This window comes from Scardinius erythrophthalmus (assembly GCF_964197995.2).
Source record: "Scardinius erythrophthalmus genome assembly, chromosome: 22".
Taxonomy (NCBI): domain Eukaryota; kingdom Metazoa; phylum Chordata; class Actinopteri; order Cypriniformes; family Leuciscidae; genus Scardinius; species Scardinius erythrophthalmus.
Window position 1 is genome coordinate 741,795 of NC_138242.1, and position 25,706 is coordinate 767,500.

The 25,706-nt window shown below is 43.7% G+C and overlaps 1 protein-coding gene across 1 annotated transcript in view; it reads left to right on the forward strand.

The window, feature by feature from the left end:
* The window catches only part of col15a1a (collagen, type XV, alpha 1a), an 84,586-nt gene that overhangs the window by 42,763 nt on the left and 16,117 nt on the right, over positions 1-25,706 (forward strand). Inside the window, exons 4-28 of the mRNA XM_081352458.1 lie at positions 6,086-6,160; positions 7,304-7,396; positions 8,078-8,249; positions 8,510-8,547; positions 8,620-8,763; positions 11,940-11,966; positions 12,389-12,451; positions 12,806-12,883; positions 12,978-13,040; positions 13,292-13,414; positions 16,501-16,554; positions 16,858-16,893; positions 17,025-17,123; positions 17,789-17,854; positions 17,938-17,973; positions 18,198-18,239; positions 18,747-18,809; positions 18,988-19,023; positions 19,105-19,188; positions 19,278-19,343; positions 20,337-20,390; positions 20,600-20,665; positions 20,807-20,842; positions 21,565-21,618; positions 21,750-21,806. Of these exons, the coding sequence (XP_081208584.1) occupies positions 6,086-6,160; positions 7,304-7,396; positions 8,078-8,249; positions 8,510-8,547; positions 8,620-8,763; positions 11,940-11,966; positions 12,389-12,451; positions 12,806-12,883; positions 12,978-13,040; positions 13,292-13,414; positions 16,501-16,554; positions 16,858-16,893; positions 17,025-17,123; positions 17,789-17,854; positions 17,938-17,973; positions 18,198-18,239; positions 18,747-18,809; positions 18,988-19,023; positions 19,105-19,188; positions 19,278-19,343; positions 20,337-20,390; positions 20,600-20,665; positions 20,807-20,842; positions 21,565-21,618; positions 21,750-21,806 (1,725 nt within the window). The remainder of the gene's footprint in view (positions 1-6,085; positions 6,161-7,303; positions 7,397-8,077; positions 8,250-8,509; positions 8,548-8,619; positions 8,764-11,939; positions 11,967-12,388; positions 12,452-12,805; positions 12,884-12,977; positions 13,041-13,291; positions 13,415-16,500; positions 16,555-16,857; positions 16,894-17,024; positions 17,124-17,788; positions 17,855-17,937; positions 17,974-18,197; positions 18,240-18,746; positions 18,810-18,987; positions 19,024-19,104; positions 19,189-19,277; positions 19,344-20,336; positions 20,391-20,599; positions 20,666-20,806; positions 20,843-21,564; positions 21,619-21,749; positions 21,807-25,706) is intronic.

A 25,706-nucleotide genomic window follows, 5' to 3' on the forward strand; every position in this document is an offset into this window, starting at 1 on the left:
ACACTGTTTTACAGCTCGAGTTATTCACCGTAACCGCACAGACACTGTTTTACAGCTCGAGTTATTCAGCGTAAACCGCACAGACACTGTTTTACAGCTCGAGTTATTCAGCGTAACCGCACAGACACTGTTTTACAGCTCGAGTTATTCAGCGTAACCACACAGACACTGTTTTACAGCTCGAGTTATTCAGCGTAACCACACAGACACTGTTTTACAGCTCGAGTTATTCACCGTAACCGCACAGACACTGTAACCGCACAGACACTGTTTTACAGCTCGAGTTATTCACCGTAACCGCACAGACACTGTTTCTGTTTCCGTCTGATATTTGATGTTTTATGTAGTTATCTGGAGTATTTTAAGGCCCGTTCACACCAGGAATAAATACTATAACAATAACGATATCCTCACCAGCGCACAATATCGTTCTGTTTTAAGTTAAGTTAAGTTATTTTGTTGTCTGCCACTTTAAATGCTGGATTCACATGGACTGCCAAAGTTTTTATCCTTCATCAGCTGTAAAAAAATCGCTATCGTTGTAGTTGTGCTGTGGACTGATTTTTTAAACTATATTGTTATCATTATCGTCATAGGGGTGAACGGGCCTTTAGACCAATGAGAGTCCTCTGTGGGCCGGCCTTTAGACCAATGAGAGTCCTCTGTGGATGGGGCTTTAGACCAATGAGAGTCCTCTGTGGGCGGGGCTACATAATCTTCTGTTCCTTGTTCTTGGCAATAGGCCTTAGTCAGTTTAGTGCAATATTTAATTATATTCTAAAGGTGTCCAACCTGTCCAGGGTCTGTTGGGCCACATATTCATATCCACATGGAAGAGGTCTTAGCATTGCTTACAGGTGCGGAAACATTTATCATACTCTGATACAATTTCCCAACAGAGACTGTAGTGTATCTATCCACTCATTTCCCAATGCAGATTTCACACAAATTCCCTTCCTTGAGCAACACACAGTGCCTTCAGTGTGAGCTGTGCTTCATACATCCATACACTATTGACAATATTAACCTTTTCACTGCAAACATTTCTACTGTAAGTGCATCTGGTTTAAGTTTATTTTGATGCTCCCCAACAGACATTCTACTAACTCTGAGTAACTCTGCAACTTCATGTCATCTTTTGTACTAATTGCAACCCTAACCTAACAGGGAACTAGTTAGTCCACATGTACGTAGTTGCAAAGTTACTTATAGTCGGCAGAATATCTAAAAGAGAACATCCAAATGAAGTGTTATTGTGCATATTTAGAGCATCACGTCTGACAAGGACATTTATTTGAAAAATCATGAGTATTTGTGCAGAATTTCTGCCCAGGTTTGTAGTGTTTTGCTTTGCGATAACATCCTGTCAGTGTTTCTAACCGGACGAGCGACTTTGATGCTTTTCGTCTGAATGGAAGGAAACCAGCTTTTGTTTAGAGGCAGTTTCTGGCAGATTTGTCAACAGATCAGAGTACTTTACAGTTTATACTGAAACACACCAGCAACAGAGACACAAACAAGCAGATCCACTCAAAGCCTCCACCCGTCTGTCTGTGTGTGTGTGTGTGTGTGTGTGTGTGTGTGTGTGAGAGAGTGTGTGTGTGTGTGTTTCTGTGTGTGTGTGTGTGTGTGTGTGTGTGTGTGTGTGTGTGTGTGCGTGTGTGTGTGTGTGTGTGTGTGTGTGTGTGTGTGTGTGTGTGTGTGTGTGTGTGTGTGTGTTTGTGTGTTGTAGGTTTAGGGGTCGGGTGAGTGTGTGTGTGTGTGTGTGTGTGTGTGTGTGTGTGTGTGTGTGTGTGTGTGTGTGTGTGCGTGTGTGTTGGGTAGGTTTAGGGTTAGGGTGAGTGTGTGTGTGTGTGTGTGTGTGTGTGTGTGTGTTAGGTAGGTCTAGGGGTCGGGTGAGTGTGTGTGTGTGTGTGTGTGTGTGTGTGTGTGTGTGTGTTGGGTAGGTTTAGGGGTCGGGTGAGTGAGTGTGTGTGTGTGTGTGTGTGTGTGTGTGTGTGTGTGTGTGTGTGTGTGTGTGTGTGTGTGTGTGTGTGTGTGTGTGTGTGCGTGCGTGTGTGAGAGAGTGAGTGTGTGTGTGGCCGGAAGATGTGATTTGCTGAGTCAACACATGCAGGCTGTTCCTCTGTCTGAATAAACGAGTCTTTGAGAGCGTTGGCGTTCACAGCTGCAGTCCGTCTGTAAAACTGCAGTTTCAAGCAACACTATAAATACACCGTTCAATCATTTAAACTATAGTTTTTTATTAGCCAATATGTTCACAAAATTACAGAAAATTAAAAGTATGTTTGAGAAAAAGTAATTGATTAAATTGAAATTATTAAGTGAAAGTTAACACACGTTATTTTAATCTGAGCAGATCTGGGTTAAGTGTATTAGTTAACTAGATTAAGTTCACTCTTTGAGAAGACTACTTGAGATGAACTTTTTAGAGACTATTACAGGTTTTCCCAAAAGTTGTGAGTAGATTAAACTGTTTAACCCTGTGGATTTCACAACTCCTGCTGTCATAATGATGAGTGCGTTCCTTCTTATCTCTGGAATGGGATTCTCCTGCTTTATGGAGATGATCATGGGAACGTTTGCTCGGTCTCATTTGGTTCTCCTGTTTCATCGGGACTGAGTCTGAAACTGAAAAGTGACTTTCAGTGACTCACTTTCCAAGTAAGCAGATATCAGAGGTGATGAGGGGTCTGAATCGTCTCAGGAGTCGTTAGGGTTCGCTGAGTCCGTCTGAATGACCAGGACTCGAGGACGAGCGAGAGAATGAGCTGCTGGAAACGCCTCGATTTCCCTGTGCTTTTAGTAACTTTGGTAGTACAAGTCATTTTAATTAGAAATTTTATTAAATTTTATTAAACATTTTATTTTCAAACATCTACAAAGAAATAGTTTGCATGATGTAAAATAATATCAATAGCCTACTTATTTTTTTCTATGTCAGTTTTGTTTAGTGTTTGTTATTTTTGTCAATTTCGCAAGAATGGAGCGCAAGTAAAAATATAAATTCATTGATTATAGCACCAACTTATTTCCTGTAGACCTCATGGGCTAGAATGTACATTCCGAGGCCGAGGCAGTGCGGCGCTCATGGTCATGGGGATCGCAGAAGAGCTGGCTGAGGAGTCGTTACGGGCCTTTCTCGGACCTCACCAGTCAGTTCTATTGTTCTCCCTCAGGATACAGAAACCCGATGTTAGAATTATCCAGCTCTGAGGAGTTAGATGTTCTAGGATCGAGGTGGGGAAAATCTAGGATTCGCCACCTCTTTCCCCGCTTACGAGCAAATGAGGCGCAAAGAGAAGCAAGCTTGATGAGCGTTTCCTGCAATCTAGATCACAGCCTTCACGGTGGCTCTGCCTTTCTTTCCCTATTGCCACGTGTTGAGACCGTGGAAAAGGTCATTCTCGTCTAGGTTGTCTAGACCTGCATTATACAATTCCAACCATCATGGGTTTAAATGGCTATGGGGTGATGCCGCGGGTTTAGGAGACGTTAGCATCATATCTCTCACCCGGCACTGCATCATCCCTCAAGGCTCTCAAGGCTCAGACGCTGCCCACTAAACTCTGGGCAAGGCATATATGGTGCGTGCCTGTGTACAATGGGTATCATGCAGACATACCACGCCGACCTCCTTAAAGATCTAGACGAGAGCGAGGAGGTCGGCCTGATGATATTAGAGAGCTTCGTCGTGCTGCAGACCTGTCTCTCCTGTCTCTCCTCTGCTACAGAGAGACATTTGTGTCTGAACTCACAGTACTGTCCACTGAAACTCAGTGAGGTGGTGTGGACTACCGACAACCCTGAGCAGGGTCAGGTGATGGAGCTGGTGGTTCAGTCCCTCTTAGTGAAGAAGGCCATAGAATGTATTCCTCCTCAAGAGAGGGAAGCCGGGCTCTACAGCCAGCACTTCATATTTCAGAAGAAGGAAGGCATTATAGATCTCAGGAGATTGAATCGTTTACTGAGGAGATTCATGTTCAAGATGTGAACTATTCTGATTATCGTGAGTCAAATCAAGCCTGAGGACTGGTTTGCCACCATAGATCTAAAGGATGCGTATTTACACATATCCATCCTTCCTCAATACAGGAAGTTCCTGAGGTTCCTTTTCAGGGGAAAAGCGCATCAATACCGGGTTCTTCCGATTAGCCTAGTTTTATCTCCCCGCACATTAACGAAATGTATGGATGCATCACTGGCTCTGTTGAGACTCCAGGACATTCATTTACTTAATTACGTTGATGAATGGCTCATACTGGCCCAGTCGGAAGAGATGGCAGTTCAGCATTGAGTTTCATGTCGTTCTGGCAGTTCGGCATGTCGTTCTTCACTTGTGAAAAATATGATACACTGGTGTTTTGCCGGATGAGTTTATCTATGTATCATCTTTTTACTTTTTTAATTCATTTTATAACTGTATCATATATCTCTTTTAATTTCGTTTATAACTGTTTTAATTTTCCTTGCTTTTAATTTGTGATTATTTTAATTCATTTCTGTAAAGCACTGTGAATTGCCATAGTGTATGAAATGTGCTATATAAATAAATTTGCCTTGCCTTGCCTTCACCTTGGCAGCTTGGGATTGAGACTATTGTTCACTATTTCCCTAGCTGAGAACTGTATTGTGTGACTCGACTACGATTCGGGCACAATTGTCGAATTTAATAATTCCACAATTTTGATCGCGCGCTCTGTGCAGACTGGCGAATCAGGTCCTTCTGTGATCCCAGGACAACCCGCTTGAACATTAATTTTGGGAGCAGTCCTCCTTTCGAGGCAGGGGCTGAGCTGTTCTCTGCAGTTCTAGAGAGGGTCCGCCGGGATGGGGTCAGTCTACTCCTGGAAGCCCCATTCTGGCTGCCCAGAGTCTGGTTCTCAGACATATAGTGCTCCTAGCAGGCCCTCCATGGGAGATTTCCATCAGGAGGGACCATGTCTCTCAAGCCAGAGGCTTAATACACCTCCCCCCGGTGCTGTGGAAGCTGTGGGTCTGTTCCCTGAGGGGGACCAGCTCTGAGGACCAGCAACTAAGGTTGTTTTTTTGACCATCATAAACCTTAGGGCTCCCTCCACGTGGAAACTGTACGCCTTAAAGTGGAAGGTAATCGCTTTATGGTGCAGAGAACGCCAGTTGGACCCAATTATTCGCCCAGTGACTTCAGTGCTGGAGGACGGTTCTTTGGGGGTCTTTCTCCATCGACACTTTAATGTATAGCCTCCATAGCCTTTAATGCCATAGCCTTTTATTTTCCATCTTTCTTAATTTGGTGGCCCCTTGGGGAGAGTGTGGCACAGTGGGTATTTCGTTCCCCAAAGTGTCGTCTCCCTCCAAAGTGAACGTCTCGGGTTACGACTGTATCCCTTATTCCCTGAGAAGGGAACGAGACACTGTGTCCCTTTGCCACACCTCCTGAGTGCCTGAGAACGACTTGCTTCGACCTATCAGAAACTAACTCTGTTGTGTGCCGGCGTCCCTTTGTAGATTCTGCATACGCCGTCACATGTAATGTCATGACTCAACGCCAATCAAGATTGGACTAGTTTTACAGGTTTTCCCCAAAGTTCTTTCTTTCTTTCTTTCTTTCTTTCTTTCTTTCTTTCTTTCTTTCTTTCTTTCTTTCTTTCTTTCTTTCTTTCTTTCTTTCCCACACTTTCTGCTGTAGCGGATGGGAAACAGGTGCTTGTCCTCTGGATGTGTAGCACATGAAGCTTGCCAACCTCGCCTCTGCTAATCAGGACTTCAGCTCGTTAGATCTTTGAGAAAACATGAGCTTTTACAGCAGGACTGACGATGGCCGCTCAGATCAATGAAACTTTTACTGTTGTGATTGTGAACAGTGCTGGAGTTCTGGTGTTGTATTTCTGTGTTGTGTGGATCTGTGTATGTACTGTGATTTACAGCTGCGGTGGCTGAGTTTCCACATTCACTTCATAATCAGATTCAGGCTGATTAAATTCTGGGAGAAATGAGTGCATGACCTCTCTCTCTCTCTCTCTCTCTCTCTCTCTCTCTCTCTCTCTCTCTCTCTCTCTCTCTCTCTCCCCCTCTCTCTCTACCTCTCTCTCTCTCTCTCCAGGGCTCGATCCAGCAGCTGGTTCTGACGGCCGATCCCACGGCACCAAACGAGCAGTGTGAGGAGGACGAGCCTTACGTGAGTCTTGTGTCGTCTTTCCATCAATATGTCAAATATAATATTTGAATGTGGCACAAAATGAGGCCTTTTTTATAATAACTTGGGTAACCCAATTGTATCAATATCAATGCAGAACACAAAATAATCACTTCCTGGGTATCACTATTTTAGAGAATGTCACATTTGTCTTAACCAAGTTGAATGTAAAATGAGATGCAGCGAAATATCTTTTTCTGTTTTTTTTTTTTTTTTTTTTTTTTTACTTCAATGAATTGAATACCATTTCAACAGATTTGACCAGAATCATAAAATATAATGAAAGTTTGGGGTGAGTAAATAAAAAAAATTATCAAGGACATATTAAATTGATCAAAAGTGACAGTAAAGACATTTATAATGTTACAAAAGTTTCTATTTCAAATAAATGCTGTTTTTTGAACTTTCTATCTATCAAATAGAATCCTGAAAAACAAAATATATGACGGTTTCCAAAGAAATCTGAAGCAGCACAACTGTGTTCAACACTGATAATAATCATAAATGTTTCTTGATCATCAAATCATCATATTAGAGTGATTTCTGAAGGATCATGTGACACTGAAGACTGGAGTAATGATGCTGAACATTCAGCTTTGATCACAGGAATAAATTACACTTTACTGTATATTCACATAGAGAACTGCTGATTTACACTGAAATAATATTTCACTGTTTTTACTCTATTTTTTATCAAATAAATGCAGCTGGTGAGCAGAAAAGAAAAACGTTTCATTTTAATTATTATTATTATGGTGGGGTGGAAGGAAGGAAGGTTACAGACATTTGATTTGTTCAAAACTACTGTACCGATCTTTTATGCCAGATTAATTATATGTTAGAGAAGGGTTAATCTAACACTTTAAATAGTTTGACTTAAGTGGTTTGGACTGTGTTTCTCTAAAGCTTCAAAAGCTTTTCCAAACCCCTTTATCCTGTGCAGTAGAAGTGTCAGGGAGTGTGTGATGATGTCACGCTGTGAGTTTACAGTGGAGTGACAGCGCCGCCCTGTGGCTGAAGCTGAACACTGCGGATGTGTGTTAAACTGCTGGAAAGCTGTCTTTAATCATGGACTTGGAAACCTGAAATGAATCACTTTTAAACTGCGTCTCAATGCTCTTTCAGGCGTCAGGTTACGGAAGCGGTTATGAGATCTACGACGACACGGAGACTGGCGACGAAGTGAAGAAAGTGCATGAAGAGAGAGAATATACCATGGTGAGTGACAGCAGCGTTTGATGGATTTCCTTGAAGTCAAATCCAGTTCTCTTTTATTTCAAAGTATAATGTTTTAAGAGGACATGCCTGATTTCCCACGTCCTTCAAAGCTATTGCAGTTCTGCTGGCATCACTCACTCACACACACAAACACACTCACTCACTCACTCTCTCTCTCTCTCTCTCTCACACACACACACACACACACACACACACACACACACACACACACACACAAACACACTCACTCACTCTCTCTCTCTCTCTCTCTCTCTCACACACACACACACACACACACACACACACACATACACACACACACACTCTCTCTCTCTCTGTCCAACAGGGGGAGACAGATTCAACCAAACACTATCACAGAAGCTGTGGGGAAAGGGAAATCTCATCTAATGCTGAGTGATTATTACGCATTGATTGACCCTTTCTGATCACAGCAGAAAGCTGTATTAACTTTTTATTGGGCCAAAACTAACATGATATCCTTCAGAGGAGAAATTGTTTATTTTTATTTATTTATTGAATTACTTTTTTATGATATAATTTAGATATGCTACTATTTATCTTTAAAAGCCACAAGTTCTTGATTCCACAGGGTCTTTAACTGTGTGTGTGATGGACTGGTTCACTGTTGTGATTGTGAGACTGTGTTTGCTGTTGTTTAAGGTTGAGCCGGTGAGAGCGCCACCTACTGATCCTCCCTCGCTCCACACACACACGGATGATCCTCCCTCGCTCCACACACACACGGATGATCCCCCCTCGCTCCACACACACACAGATGATGAAGATTGGGCAGAAAGCTCTGGAGACCACATGATTATTAACACTCCCAAAGGTGAACGTTCAAGCTTTTCAAGACATTTTCATCTCATTTTCAGTGTTCCGTTTCTTTCATGTATTTTTTTAATCCACGACAGCCTTATCTTATTTTTCACCCGTTCATATTTGAGCAATTATGTGTTATTCACCAGACCATATTTTAGTTTACATCACAAGCATTCACAGAGGCTGCAGATTTTTTATATGCTACTACTGCAAAATCACAGCTGTATTTATTATATTTTATTTTTTCAAGATATCTGTTTGTGTTTTCAGAGCCCATCAGATCGGAGGGAGCCTCTCAGGACAGAAATGTGAGTTAAATGTGAGTTATTCTCTTGTCTTCCACTCGTTCTCTCTGATAATAACCGCTGAGTGTTTCACAGGTCATCACCATGCAGAAAGGAGAGAAAGGAGATCGAGGTCCACCCGGAGAACCCGGAGCGCCTGGATCACCTGTGGGATCGGGAGAACCGGGGCCCCGGGGCCCTCAGGGGCCGGCAGGAGCTCCAGGAGCCGACGGACAGACAGTGAGTGACCCTGGAAAATACAGCGCTCATCTTAACTAACTTTACTTGAAACCAAAATTATTACTTATATCTACAATATCATTCAAAAGTTTGGGGTTGGTAAGATTTGTTTCTGAAAGAGTCTCTTCTGCTCACCAAGACTGCATTTATTTGATCAAAAATACAGTAAATACAGTGAAATATTATTACAATGTAAAACATCTCAGGTTACGTATGTAACCCTGGTTCCCTGAAGAGGGAATGAGACGCTGCGACGAGAAGCTGTGGAAACACTATACCCACAACACCATAATAACCAATGCATGTCTGTGTGAAAGTATTGCGAACACTAAGAAAGCCCTAACAGGGCATAGCAGATTAAGTTTCTCCTGATCTGATGATAAGAAAGTTTGAGGACAGAAGGCCTGCAGCATAATGGGACCCGCAACATTAGTAGAGACCTTAGGAACATAACCCGGCCTAGGGTGAAGGAAGGCTTAGAAAGGCCTCAAACCAGGTGCAAATTCCAGGCACGAAGGAGCAACTGACAAGGCTTGCAAGTCTCCAATCCTCTTGATGGAAGAAATAACAAGGAGAAATAAATTTTTCAGTGTAAGGAACTTCTGAATCCTCTTCAATAGGCTCGAAGGGAGCCAAAGCCAGGCCTTCAAGGACAAAGGACAAATCCCAAGCCGGTGCTCTAGTGTGCAGTGCAGGGCTCAGCCTCAGAGTGCCATGAAGAAAACGAGTAATGAGAGGATCTATCCCCAGTGATGCACCACCCAGAGGAGTGTGGTAAGCAGATATAGCCACCACATACACCTTTAAGGTGGAAGGGGATAATCCTGTAGTGCTGAACTGAAGTACTGAACCAACAGGGCAGTTAACTGGATTCAGTGGCGTTCTACACACCAAGAAGAGAACAGCCTCCACTTCAGTGCATACAGTCTTCTCGTGGAGGGAGCTCTGGACTGGAGAATGATCTCAGCGACCTCGGTCGAGAGACCCGATTCTATGAGCTGGGCCCCCTCGGGCCGGGCCCTCAGTTTCCACAACTCCGGGGCGAGGGTGATGAATTATGCCCCCTGCTTGGGACAATAGGTCCCTCCTGATCGGAATCTCCATCAGAGAGCCGTCTAGAAGGGACACCAGGTCTCTCCAGAACTCCTGAGAGTCAAGTCAAGTCAAGTCGCCTTCATTTATATAGCGCTTTTAACAATATAGATTGTTTTAAAGCAGCTTTACAGTGATAATAGGAAATTAAAGTAACAGAGATTGATTTGGCTTTATAGCAGCTCTAGAATAAAGTTATTGTCCAGCTAAAGTTAGTTTTGATTGATTCTCTTCCATTGCAAAGATCATTAGTTATTAACTTAGGGGCCGCTAACACAACACCATTCTAACAGAAAACCCTGCAGAGGGAGCAGAGATATCGGAAGAAAGGCGTACAGGTATAGCCTCCCCCAGGGGAGCTGGATGCATGAGGGAGAACCACATGGGACAGTGAGTTGTCTCTGAAGATGCAAATAGGTCGACTTATGCTTGACCGAATTTCTCCCATAGGAGATCCACTGCCTCGGGTCTCCATTCCCCGGGCCTCAGCCCCTGTCTCGACAGGATATCTGCTCCCTGGTTTTGATGACCCGGGATATATACTGGCCTGAGAGACAGTAATTCCCCTTGGGTCCATAGGAGGATCTGATGAGCCAGTTCGCATAGGTGACGTGACCTCAGACCCCCCTGATGGATGATGTAAGAGACTACCGATGTGTGGTCCGTTCGGACAAGCACATGATGGCCCCTCAGGTCTGGAAGGAAGTGTTAGAGAGCTCGAAACACCGCCATCATTTCTAACCGATTTATGTGCCAAGAAAGTAAATGGTCTTGCCACAGACCTTTTGCAGAGCGACCACTCATGATCGCCCCCCAACCTGTGAGGGAAGTATCCGTCATTAACGTTACGCAATGACAAAAGGCCTCCAGCACTGGGCCTTGGACGAGGAAACCGCGTGACCTTGATCATGCGGAACGGATTTCCCCTCGGAGAAAACCCCTGGGTTCTGAGCCCCGGGGAGGGGCCCGTCTTTTATTAGTAGCCCCGTACTGGCCAGCCTGAGTTTGATTCTCAGACCTAGTGTCTCTTCTAGACAGCTCTCCAATGGAGATTCCGTTCAGGAGTGACCTATTGTCCCAAGTTGAGCCTCAACCCCAACTTTCTTATGTGAAACAGAACGACATCTCGATGCCAAACAGCTATCTGCTCGGATTGAGCAAAAATCAACCAGTCGTCGAAATATTTTTCAACACGCGAATGCGAATGAGTCTCAGTAGAGCCAGAGCTGCATCCACGCATTTCGTGAAAGTGTGGGGTGATAAACCTAAGCCATAGGGAAGAACACAAACTTGAGTTTCTGCGGTTTAGTTGTGGTTAAGTTGGCGCAAGTCTAGAATAGGACGCAACCCTCCATCGTTCTTTTGAACAATAAAGTAACGGCTGTAAAACCCTGACTCCCTGCTAGGAGAAGGAACCCTTTCTATAGCCCTCTTTCGTAGAGGCTCCATAACCAGTGCCTGCTCGGGGTCCACCACCGTAGGGAGGACCCCCAGAAATCTGGGCGGACGAGAACCGAACTGAATTTTGTAACCCATTTCTATAGTAAGCAGGAGCCAACAAGATATATTTATTACAGAAAGGGTTAGATATTACAGAAAATCTGCTAAGGGGACCAGTCTCTCAAATCTGGCCTCTGGTATTGGTCGAACAGCCACTTCAGTGCCCTGTAACGGCGAACCGGGAGGGAACAACCGAACTGACTGCTCTACGACCCTCCTCGAATGATCGTTGGGGAACGCTGACACCTCGGTGCCCTGAAGTGGATGGATACGAGGCTTATACACAAATGTCTGCTATAAATCTTTCCTGCCCAAGTTGGGCTGTGTAGTGTAGCAAACCTGTTATAGTTGTGCTTTAGCAGGCATTGGTCATGAAAGAGTAGTTTGATGGCATTACAGTATGTTGAAGCTTTGTAGATCCGGTGCTTAAAGCCACAAATGTCCGTCATAAGAAGATGTTCAGTCTGTTACACACACAATCATACACTTCTTCCCGATTCCATATAACGCTTTATATTCTTCATGAGCTGAACACACTGGAGAATGGAGATGAATGCTGTATTAAAGCTGTTTTTGTCTTTCAGGGACATCCAGGGAAAGACGGAGCCGCTGTAAGTATCTTCTGATCAGATACCTACCATAGAGTTATGAAATACAAAACAATTAGATGTCAAAAATGGAAAAGGAATAACGAGCATTTATTATCGATATACTCTACCATACAAAGGTTTGGGGTCACTAAGATTGAAGTTTTTTGTGTGTGAGGAACTTTTCAGTGTCAAACCTTTTATGTGCCACTTTATCGTTTCATACTGAATTGTAGTGGCACATAAAATTTAATTGTATACTGACTTAATTTGCACACTGTAGACTGTGTTTTTTTTTTTTTAAACCTTCGTCCAGGGGTCGTGACCTCACTTTCCTTCTGTTAGATCTGAGCGAGCGGCTGATGCTGTTGCCCTGGTTTTTCCTTTGAACAAAACCAACATGAATGAATTTGAACTTTGTTCTGTTCCTTTTGCATCATATGCAGGGAGAGGTTGGACCTCCGGGATTCCCGGGCCTTCATGGAGATCCGGGTCCCAAAGGTGACAAGGTACGACACACGTTTGCTTAACAAACCTATGAGTGCCAGAAGTACAAGCTCCATTCATTTTCTCCATTATAATGTATAAATCTTGAAAGACAGCCTTATTTATCGAGCTATGAGGTTGTTCATTGATGGAATATTCATGTGTTAAAGCCATCCGTTCAACATATTTTTTTAAATAATCGTCTTGAGTAGCTGAATTTGAAATTTCATTCTCAAAACACTTATATAAAATCTGAACGGGAGGAATAAAGGAATGTTTCGCTGAAACTCTGTTGAACACTTTTGACTGCTGACCTGATGATTTTAGACCAATCACAGCAAACTCCCCCCTATTTCCACTCATTGCTTGTTCACTAGGGCGATCCAGGTGTGGGCATCACAGGGCCTCCAGGACCTCCGGGGCCGCCAGGACGTCCAGGGGCGTTTAAGTATCCAGTATGTGCATGATTATGTACACGTTTATATAATTATGTATATCACTGAATAACTCTATAACATCATAAGCTCACTGAGGCTTTCTCTTGTGCAGGACGGCACTGACGGCTCGGGCTCCAGTTACGTGGACTTGGACAGTGACACAGAGGTGATACGGGTGAGTTATAGTCCTGTTATAATGAAGTTGTCTTTGCTGATGTGACCTCTTGATTCCTGGGTTGAAATAATCAAAGGAGATGGATTCCATGCGGAACGAACGGCTATAAGTCAACGCTTAAAATGATGACATAAAATGATTTAACACTGAACAGAATGAAACATGAGGTAGTCATTATATAAATGTGTTAGATATGAATTGCAAGACAGCAAATTAGATTAATATCCTTGTTTTTGCTGGATTCCCACCAGGGTCCTCCAGGGCCTCCGGGTCCTCCTGGTCCTCCTGGTCCTTCTGTCGGAGCTCATCCAGGGCCAGTCGGACCCCCCGGGGCTCCTGGGAAAGATGGGGAGACGGGTAAACCGGGACTACCGGTGAGTAAAGGATCTTGTACTGCGCTGCATCACAGAAATAACAACCAATGGGATTTAAACAAACCAAAGTTCACTATAACATGAATGTTCTGTTATTATTTACTCGTCCACACACGACCTCACGAATAAACAGTTTGATTTTATTTTCCCTATGCAAAAATGAAGGCAGACACTGTCTAAAAATGACACAAAAAATCCACCTAAAAGTAGTCTGTACACATTATTTTTGTATTCTAAGACGTCTGAAGCCATAAAATAAATAAGAATTTTGAGTCTTAAAGGGTATCTTATGAATATACACTACTTTCGTCAAAAACAAAAACAAAAAAAAACCTTTTTATTCATCAAGGATGCATTGAATTGATCAAAAGTGACAGCAAAGACTTTTATAATGTTACAAAAGATTGTATTTCAAATAAATGTCGTTCTCTCAGCATGTGTTAAATGTCTTGATTCACTAGATAAATGAAATTAATCTTTTATTTCAAGGCCAACACGTGCGCCCTGTGTTACAGGTGATTGAGGACTGGGTTAGTGGGTCTGGATCTGAGTTTGGGTCTGGATCTGACTTTGGGTCTGGATCTGATTTTGGGTCTGGATCAAAATTTGGGCCTGGATCTGAGTTTGGGTCTGGATCTGAGTTTGGGTCTGGATCTGAGTTCGGGCCTGGATCTGAGTTTGGGTCTGGATCTAAATTTGGGTCTGGATCTGAGTTTGGGTCTGGATCTGAGTTTGGGTCTGGATCTGAGTTTGGGTCTGGATCTAAATTTGGGTCTGGATCTGACTTTGGGTCTGGATCAAAATTTGGCCTGGATCTGAGTTTGGGTCTGGATCTGAGTTTGGGTCTGGATCTGAGTTCGGGCCTGGATCTAAATTTGGGTCTGGATCTGAGTTTGGGTCTGGATCTGAGTTTGGGTCTGAATTTGAGCCGGTCTCAGCTGAGGTAGAGCTCTTGGTCCCAGATGGTAAACTCAAACCATGGGCCAGAAAGGCAGTTATTTCCTCCCATCATGTTCCATACACACATAAATCTCAACACACACCCAAACGCTTTTGCTTTCATCACACTCACCCTTCTGAACAGAGAATCACCTCACAATGAAATGTTTATGTGAGGAAGTGTCATGTGAAAATGCGTTTGTCATGATGCAGAAAACTAGTTCTGACTGTATAAGGGGCTTTTATCCCACTTTAACATGCTATAGTTTTTAGCAAAGCACTGGACTTCATTATCTAGATCAGGAAAAAGTAGTTTCCTTTCGAGGGAACTCGTGCTGCGTCACTGAGGACACTTTGGGGAATCCCTTCAGCGTCAGCGCTCCTGAAGCACTTGTGCAACTTAGTCCAAATTTTAATTGGTGCAACGTCATCCCATGACACGTGCTCAAGATGCTGACGATCCCTCTTATCGTGCGCCAAATAAAGTATGAGGACTGGTTCGTCACGATAGATCTAAAGGAGGGTTCGGCTGTATGCACTTCCCCCGATTGCTCTGCTCCCGGGAATTCTAGATAGAGTTCGCCAGGGCGGGGATCAACTCCTATTGGTAGACCCATGCTGGCCGGAACTAGTTTGGTTTTCAGGCCCCTGTTTTTCTGGCCCCCTTGGTCTGGCCCCTGAGAGGGATCAGTTACTGAACGCCGGTCTCTCGACTGAGCTAGTGGAGACCATCCTAAATTCTAGAGCTCCCTCCACAAGGAAACTTTATTCTTTGAAGTGGAGGGTATTCACTTCATAGTGTAGAGAGCACTAATTGGATCCAGTTAACTGCCCAGTGTCTCCAATGCTGGAGTTTCTGCAGGGTTGTTTTTCTGCCAGCCTTTCCCCTTCTACACTTGAGGTGAATGTGATGGTGGTGACTGACTTCCATGTCCCCCTCGATGGCAGTTCGCTGGGAAGGCATCATCTTATTACATGTTTCCTCCGTGGTACTCTGAGGATGAGGCCTCTGGCTCAGGTTAGGAGACCTGCATGGGATCTAACCATGGTGTTAGAAAGGTTAACCTTCTAGCCTTTGGACACAGCATTAGATAAGTGTTTTTAAGTGTTTTTTTCTGGCAATGTCGTCTCTGAAGAGAGTAGGAGAATTACAGGCCTTGTCGGTTGCTCCAGGAGGAGTGAAGGCTATTCTTTACCCAAGACCGAGTTATGTACCTTAGGTACCCACTAATGTGGCCCGGCTTCCATCCTCCTCAAGTGTCGGCGGAACGAGAGGTCCAAGATGAATGGGATGCGTCAGGATGGTCCTCATCACACACCTTTGTTAGATTCTATAGCCTGGACCTTCTGGCCACCCCGGGGTCACAAGCACTCATGTCCTGAGCTGTGCCTTATTTCTTCACGCTAGGACAGACTTTTTCGTCAGAATGGCGAAGTTGGCATATCGTTCCCCAGAGTGTCGTCAGTGACGCAGCGCGAGGTCCCTCGAAAGGGAACATCTCAGGTTACCCATGAAACAATGCTTCCCTGAGAAGGGAGCGAGACACCGCGTCCCTTTGCCATGCTTCCTGCATCCCTTCTCAGGGAACCATTTACTGATCACTTAATGAAAGGCCTTCAGATGCTTTGGCATTGCTATTCCAGGGTTATTACAGTTCTGTGAAACATGACATTACACAGTTATCCAGACCTCCAGATTGATGTAATTGTTCCCAAATGTTTTGTCTTGGGTGAAAATCAGATAGCGTATTAATCCAATAAAGTTTTCAGATGAACACTGGCCCGTAAAGCTGTGAATCACAGCAAGCCCGCAGGAGCGTGATGGACTAATATTCATTTCTTCTGCATATGATCTTGATCTGCTCAGCTCGAATCGTGGAACATGAACGCTTCCGTTACGATGGGGGAAACTGCCTTTTGAAACGCGGCCTAACCTTACACTTCAACTAACTCCCGTCTCCTGCTTAAAGCCACAGCTTGTGTTAACCCTGCGATGGCATATCATCATGACAGTGTTCAGCCTGAGTGAAGAAATCACAGTGGGATTTGAGAAGTGTGAAAACACTCTTCAGATTGCTGTTAGATCTGTTCTTAGTGTGTGTGTGTGTGTGTTTGGGGTCCTGATGTGCTGATTTCTGTCGCTTTAGGGTGCTAATGGACGAGACGGTGAACCTGGGAAAGACGGAGAAAAAGGGCAAACGGTAAGATGTTTTTTATACTGTAGTAAATATGGCAAGGTTATAACCTATGTTTTTTTTGCATTTGTCTTTACCACTGTCTGTTGATTTTAGTCATTATTTAATTCTGTATTTTCTGTAATTCTCTCTGGGTATCTTTGAAAATGTAGTTTTATGATTATTATGCATACAAATTTGAGTGGTCCGATTATGACCTTCCACTGATCATTTCTGTTTAAACTAAAAATGTCGTCATGTGCCGTTCCAAACTGTGGAGGAAGCTGTTTTCTCGACGGGGTTGTGAACACGTCTTGTGTTTTTTGGCAGGGTGAAGCAGGTTTACCTGGAATCATCGGACCGAAGGTAATTTCCTTTAGATGATCGTGATCACAGTGCTGGGGAAGATATTTTGCCACTGAGATTGAGTCTGAGATTTCCTATGAAGTAACGTCAGAGCTGCTGTGTGTGTGTGTGTGTGTGTGTGTGTCCCTCAGGGAGATCCAGGGGTCCCGGGACAGCGAGGGCCTGAGGGAGCTGAGGGCCCCCCCGGACCCCCCGGACCAGCGGGAAAACCCTTCAGCTTTGACATGATGGTGTGTTTCTCTGACCTTCAGCCCTTCTGAGTCTGTACATTTAGCTGCTTAATCAAGGGAAGGGTTAAGAATACTCTATGTATGCATGTATTTGTTTATTTGTTTGTTTGTTTATTTTACTCATTTATTTATTTGTTTTTTTTAAACTTATTTATGTTTTTACTTATTTTTTTCTTTATTTTACATATTTTTTAACTTGATTATTTATTTTTTATTTTTAACTATTTATTTTTCATTCTTTTATGTATTTATCCTTTTATTGTTTATGAATCATTCATTATTTTAGTTATTAATTCATTAATGTATTCTTTGTTATTTATTATTTTATTTTTATTTATTTATTTTTATTCTTTTTAAAATTATTTATCTTTTTTCTTTTATTTATTTATTAAGTTATTACTTATTTATGTATTCTTTGTTTACATGTGAGTGCTGGATGTTTTGTTAAAGAAGTAGAACTTTGTATTAGTTCACATATGTTCCTTGAGTCAGATATTAGATTTTGTGTGAAGAACTGAAAACACATGAACGTTGCAGTTGAACGTGAATTTCTGTGCATTTAGTCTTTGAACTGAGGCGTTTGAAAACTGTTTTTTGGTCAAATTGGTTCATATTTTGGTTATAAAACAGTGTTTTTTGGTCATACTTCTGCTGGTTTTATTCAGGATCTGGAGGGCTCAGGCCTGGATGGAGACGGTGGCTTCAGACCTGTGCTGCCCAGAGGACCACCCGTACGTACATTTACACTCTCAGAGTGTTTTCTGTGTGTTTGAGCCGAACAACAGCTCATTCTCATGCCTGTTCTCTCCCTCAGGGTCTTCCCGGGATCCCCGGACCGCCCGGACCACAGGTAGAGTTACTGATGCAGATCTGCACTAAAACTAATCATGATCGGTCAATACTCTTGAAAACTGTGTTATGGCATCTGCCATGTGATATTACCCATCATTCCCAGGGTTCTTATACATTTAGGGAATGCATATCTGTCTTATAACCCTTCATTAGAGTCAGATGTGCAAACCTTGGATTTGTTCCTCCAACTCTGATTAAATGAACACAACTCTACACTTTTAGGGGAAGGACGGAGCCGACGGCCCTCCGGGTGTTTCAGTGAAGGTCTGTTCTCCTCACACACAAAAACATCATCACGTTCAAACACACACTTCCACAACTGTTTCCATTCCCGCTTTCCAAAGGGAGCCTGCTGTTCCCAGCCATGTGTTCCCCATTATCCTCCAGTGTTCTTCAACACATGTGTGAGGGTCAGTGGAATCAAGGCATCGCTGGCTTTGAACCCCTTCTTCTGAGTGTAACTCAGAGTAGAACACACTTTATAATGGCTTTATATTACATCACACACAAAGCTGCAGATGCTGGATTCAGGAATTGATCAGTGATAAGATTCTACTTAATAAATTGTTCCCATGATACGCCATTAATTTAGCATCACAAATTCATAGAAGTTCTGCGCAGGAGAACTACATTATATATAATTTTTTATATATTATAGAAATATTATAAGACTTCTGATACGTGTTAGTACCACACAGACATTCATTTAACATGTGATTTAACATTTTAAGCTTGTAACGTTGCGTGGTCATGTCTCCTCCACTCCACTAGGGGGAGCCGGGTGCCGGAGGAGCCGATGGACAGCCCGGGTCGCCAGGACACCCTGGGCTACAAGTAAACTTACAAAACAAAATACGCTATAGAAATTTGTGCAATCTATTCATTCTTTTCCCATCAACTTATATATAAAATATAAAAATATTTATATTTATAAAAAATAAAAATAAAAACATCTAGAAATGGTTTAAATGTTACAATTTGTTTCTAATTAGATATTTTTTTCTTTTTCCAGGGGGAAAGGGGAGCTAAAGGTGATCCGGGTCAGAAGGTTTGTAGCTAATTCTCCTTTGTGCCGTATCTCTCTCAGAGCCTCAGTGTCTGATGCTAATGGTGGAGGTGTGTGTTTCAGGGAGAGAGCGGCCGGGACGGAGTGAGCTTGCCTGGCCCTCCAGGGCCTCCCGGGCCCCCGGGCCCCGCCATCAGCCTGCATGAGGCGAGCACTTTAATGCCTGCGCTTATCTAAAGGTCACAGTCCTCTGACAGGGCTGGGTGTTAATACACTGAACTCTTTCTCACCCTCAGCTAATGCTCAACGACACCGAAGGAGTCTTCAACCTCTCCGGGGTTCTGGAAGCACAAGGTCCATCGGTAAGAAGCTTTCCACATCTCCCTCGTCTCACGTCTCGGCGTCCCTAAAGCTCGAGCACCCTTCAAAACACAAACATCTTCTTGTTTAATCATATTCATACGGTAACCCTGAAGTGCAAATGAAAATCACAAATCAGAAAAGACAACATTGAATCAGAAAAAACAACATTTAATAAAAAAACATTGAATCGAAAAACAAAAGTTAATCTGAAACCGCACACATAATATGAGTATATCTATCAGTGACTAAATTCAGTGCATGCCGCTTAGAAATGTTGTCTGACTTTCTTTGACGTCCCTGAATATTATTTTGTAGTATTATTAATATTATTAAAGAAGCAATTATTATGAAGATTCACTTTTAAACTAAAAAAATAAATCCATTATGAAATCCAGAAGAGACATGTAACAAAAGTAAAGTAATTTTCCCTCTTTGTATGGTGGAATGAAAGATATGAAATATCACTCGTTATGTCAGAGAGGACGGTGCAGGATCTGCTGAAACACACGCCGCTGAAGAGAGCGAACACTGCAGAGTAATGGCATTATTTACAGTGAGTCGCTGAGTTCTGCGCTGATCTGCCTGTGAAACTGCATTTGAACAATTACGACACATTAGCTTTGCTCTGTGGACTTCAGCGGCACTGACAGGCTCTAGCAGAAGATCATCGGTTACGCCGGAGTCTCAGAGTCTCAGCGCACAGATCTGGAGATGCCACGCCACGAGACACAGAGCCATTACAGCTTTCACACGTGTGGTTGGAGATAATAACACACACAAACACACTCGATGTGTGATGGAACATTTAACTACAACAATTACTGGAATTATGTGTTTAAGCATCTGAAATTAAGTATATTTTTAAGTTAATAAACGTGATTATAGTTGAGCTTTGGCATTCGGATCGTTTGGATATTTGTGGGTTTTGCTCTTTGATCTGGTTACAGCAGAGATGACAACATGAAGAAATGAGCTCTGTTTTGATTCCCCAGGGGCCGAGAGGGCCGAAGGGGGACAGCGGGGCCCCGGGGGTGCAGGGGTCAAAGGTGAGAGAGCAGACCAGACTACGAGTGTGTATGTGTGTGTGTGTGTGTGTGTGTGTGTGATTAAAATGGCTGCAGAGGTTTGCGTGTGTATGATATTCTGATTTCACACATTACCATGCGAAGTTCCTGCAGTTGATGAATAGTGATGTTAGTGTGTTATTAATAATGTGTGCTTATGAATATGTATGTTGCACTGATTGCTGTTCCAGGGTCAGAAAGGAGAGTCGGGGTTCGTGTCGGGAGTCTCGGGGCCACAGGGACCCACAGGACTGAAGGTCACTCACTACTTTCACAATCCTCTAATCACTGGATACTCCAGATCAGAGCCGTGAACTTTAACCCGAGACTACCAAGATAGATTAGTCATGGTTGTAAAGTATTTATTTGATTTCCTTGCTTTTTACTGTAATTCTCAGGGAGACCGTGGCGTTCCAGGACCGCCTGGGGAAAAGGTGAGAGGAAGACGTCGTCACTGGGATTTATTCATATTTTTCACACATATATTTCATTATGAAGTCTCCAGATGAAATTTTGGAGGGAGCGTGTTCAATGAATCCCATCAATTATAATGCAAACTCAGTATTTTACATCAGTGTTTCTGCTACTCCTCCATCACACCGGCTCCACCTGTTGTCTTGAGTTTGTTATTCACTTATTAACTGAAATCTCTCAGTGTAACAAGTCTTTCTTTCTGTCCAAACTGAAAACTAAAATACCACAGGAAGCGACAAAATCACAGCCAATCAGATCATACTTGATATTTAAAATACACCTATCTGAAATGGACCAATGAGATTACAGTGTGGGCGGAGCTACTCAGCACACTGCAACAAAGACACTATAAAATGGGCCGTTTTGACACTTTTCCGCAACTACTTACGTATCACTTCGCATTGACATGCATTTAGAAGTCATTATAGATTGCTTGCTCTTTATAGAACACACAATATACAAACTACATTAAGAGTTTTAATAGACGGATTAAGAGTTTAAATAGACTGTAGACTGGAGTCGGTCTGACTCCCCTGACATTTTACAATTCACATATATTTTCTTTTTAAGTGCTTTTGCTGATTGTGTTTTATAATAAGTCGAGTCCCGAGAACAGACACACACAGAGAGTTCAGTCTGATCTGATCTGATCTCTGATCTGTGTGTTATTAATCTGATCCAGGGCCTCATCGGACCCACTGGACCAAAGGGGGAATTTGGATTTCCAGGACGTCCGGTAAGTTACCTGAAAAACTCAATATAATGGTAAAGTGTAATTTATTCCTGATCAAAGTTGAATTTTGCGATAAATAAAGGAATTAATTTCTGTAAGCTGGAATGATGAACTGGTGTTGTGTGTGTCCTCAGGGTCGTCCAGGGGTCAACGGCCGGAAGGGAGAGAAAGGAGAGTCTGTCGGTTTACCTGTGAGTACATCCATGTGCCGTGTGTTTTTACTGAGCTGAAATGCTCTGAAAATCATCTTTGATCAGATACAGGTTCATCAAAGTGTATTATTGAGCTCTTTTACTCATGTCTTTACTCAAAACTGTATGAGATCCAGATTGCTGCCCTTGACATTCTTTAAAGCATCAAGCATTTATAAAGGGCTTTGCTGTACTCTACAAGCAAGAAGTTCATGTTTTTATCTAAGAAATAAAAGATATTCATCGTTCAGGGCAGCTGTGCAAACTTTACATCACAACAACACAGACATGAAGTGTCTTCAGTCGCTCAGAACCAGAGTCGGTTTTCCTGGCTGTACCCTCATGTTGTGTTCGGGTCATTTAGACCCGGAGAGGATTTTCCCTTACCCGAAAATGCTAGTTAATGTTATTACATTGGAAAAAAATTTACTGACTTTACTCACCCAGAGTCTAACAACTTCCCCAAAAAAATTTGTGGGGTTTTCCCCCACATTGTAACACTTGTGGGGCCCTATCTCGCACCCAGCGCAATTGACTTTGTACAGCAACGCATGTATCATTCCTATTTCTCACCCGACGCACAGCGGACTTTTCCCTCCACAGATGCACGTCGGTAAATTAGGGAATGAACTTGCGCTCCCGGGGGCGGTTCGGCACAAAAAGGAGGCGTGATCCGCCACAAACGTTCCCTGGTGCTATTTTCCAGTTTCAGAAAACAATTTACTGTGGCGTGTTATTCAGATGCTATTTTAAAGGCGCATGCTTGGCCATAATCAATGTAGCGTGTGCACAACGCTCATACACTTCGCTTCTCTCATCTACACACAGACGCAGCAATTCTAATCTCATTTAGAAAACCATACATTATTACAAGGAAAAATATTAACACACGAGGGAAATCATTGTGGTGTCCATGAATATGTGAAAAAATAGGCATAAATCTAGCTTACACATTTACCCAGATTATCATACGCCTGTTTAAGCGAAGCTAATCTGGGTGTGTTTCTCCATCCCCAATGTCACTCTCTGTGTTTTACGGCCCTGACGAGAACGTCGGTCTCCTCGGCTGTGAACCGCTCCTGGCAAATCCGCCGTTATAATAGCAATCCGCCATGGAACAATTACACCTGCTCTTAAAGGGAATGTGAGATGATGCTCTGATTGGTTTATTTCACGTTATGCCCAAACCACACCTATGAGTAATGAAGCGACCTCAGACCAACACATTTTAGATTTGCGCCCACAAAGCCCAAGACCTGCCCACAAAGTTACTTGCGTTTCGCGCTTGATACTTGCGTTTCAGATCGTTAAAATAGGGCCCGTGATGTTCTTGGTCAAAAATGACCGGTCTACAAAAATAGTTTATAAATCTCTTAATATGTTTCCTTATTAGTAAATATTGAATTCAATCTTTTTGTCAACTTGTTTTCTTTAAATTAGGACAGGTTTTGTATTTATTTTTGAAACTGATTGATTGTAGGCCTCATTGATCTGAGCTTATATTGGTCAAAAATGACCGCCCATTGAAAATGAATGGGGGTGTAGAAAATCTGAGAAACAATTAGTGTTCAGGAGTGTGTTCATCATGAAGTTCCCATGTGGACATGTGGGCTTGCAGAAATAAAGGCCTTGGACCTGTGCATGTGTGGATACATGCCTACTTGTGCATCCGCACACAAACAGCGGGACCACAACAGCAACACCATAAGTGTGACTTTGTCCCATTTTGTACACACACACTCACTCACACACACACACACACACACACACACACACACACACACACACACACACACACACACACACACACACACACACACTAACAAAATTCAAAGCAAATTTACTGGTTAAACATTAAAGCACACAAGTGTGATAAACAGTAAAAAAAAATTCATATTTTATGTATTCATAAAATGATCCACAAATAACGCTTTCTTCGGGTTACGTCTGAAACCCTTGTTCCCTGAGAAGAATAGACAGATTGGGGAACACCTTCAGCGTGACGCGTCTGAAGCCTGTAATCTCGATTGGTGTTGTAGAGGATGCCACTCCTCTAGTTGAGTGGGCTCTTATCAGGAGAGGCGAAGGCAAAACGCGCGCCTCGTACGCTGAAGAAATAGCCTTTACTATCCATCTGCTAATAGTTTGTTAAGAAGCAGGGGAACCCTTCTTAGGTGACCCAAAACACACAAGCAGCTGGCCGACTTCCTCCAGCCCGAGGACCTGTGTACGTAGGCCTTCTGAGCTCGGACCGGGCATAATAGATGTAGCTTAGCTTGATCAGCCGACACATTCAGTGGAGGATGAAATGCCTGCAAGATTATAGACCGTGCCACATTTGAAGGCACCTTAGGCACATAACCGGGTCTAGGGTGGAGAATGGCTCTCACTCTGCCAGGAGCGAACTCGAGGCAAAAGGGAGCAACAGATAGCGCCTGCAGGTCCCCGACTCGCCTTAGGGACGTAAAAGCTCGTAGAAAGGCTACCTTCAGGATTACATTTCTCGGACACCGCATCCAAAGGTTTCGAAGGGTGCCAGGGATAGCCCTTCAAGAATCACTGCCAGGTCCCACGTGAGGACCCTGGTCTGGACGACACGCCTCATCCTCCTAGCTTCACTAAGGAAACGTACTATAAGTGGGTGTCTCCCCATAGTGCCCACCCTTAGAGGCGTGTGGAAGGCAGCTACAGCCACCACATAGACCTTAAGCGTGGATGGGGAGAGCCCGTCAGAGAAGCGACTCTGGAGGAACTCCAGTACTGAAGCCACTGGGCAGTTAACCGGGTCCAACTGATGTTCTCTGCACCATCAAGTAAATACATTCCATTTTAATGCATACAGTTTCCTCGTGGAGGGGGCTCTAGAGTTTAGGATGGTCTCAACACCCTCGGTTGAGAGACCAGCATTTACGAGTTGGTCCCCCTCAGGGGTCAGACCCAAAGCTTCCACAGCTCCGGCCGAGGGTGAAATATTGTGCCCCCGGCCTGAGAAAGAAGGTCCCTCCTGATTGGGATTTGCCACGGAGGGCCTGCTAGAAGAGCTATGATGTCTGAAAACCATACTCAGGCCGGCCAGTATGGGGTTACTAGGAGCAAACTGACCCCGTGCCGCCGGACCCTCTCTAGAACCCCTGGGAGCAGAGCGATTGGGGAAATGCATACAGACATTGCCTCGGCCACGCCTGCACCATGGCATCCAGTCCCAGGGGAGCTGGATGCGTGAGGGAAAACAAGAGCGGACAGTGTATGTTCTCGTGAGAGGCGAACAGATCCACTTCAACATGACCGAATTTCTTCCAAATCAACTCCACCGTCTCAGGGTGGAGTCTCCATTCCCCGGGCCTCAGCCCCTGCCTCGACAGGGTGTCTGCTCCCACATTGTTTGTCCCCAGGAATAAACATTGCTCTGATTGAGAGTAGTTTTCCCTGAGACCACAGAAGGACCTGGTGCGCCAGTCTGCATAGAGGTCGCAATCTCAAGCCCCCCTGTCGATTTATATTTGAGACCACCGACGTATTGTCTTTTCGCACTAGAACATGATGGCCTCTGAGGTCCGGAAGGAAATGTCTGAGAGCCAGAAATACTGCCAACATCTCCAGGCAATTGATGTACCACAACCGATGATGGTCCTTCCATGGACCCTTGGTGTAGCAGCCCTCCACGACCGCTCCCCAGCCTGTGAGGGACGCATCCGTGGTCACTATTTTTCTTTGACATGGTGCTCTCAACACAGGGCCTGGGACAGGAACCATGGTTTCTTCCACATGAGCAAAGAACTAAGGGACCTGCGCGTTACTTTGATCGTGCGAAATGTGTTCTCTGGTTCTCTGGAAAATCCTCTGGTCCTGAACAACATCTCAATTTTGAACTGCCATGTCCTCTGACTGTGGGCCCTGTCC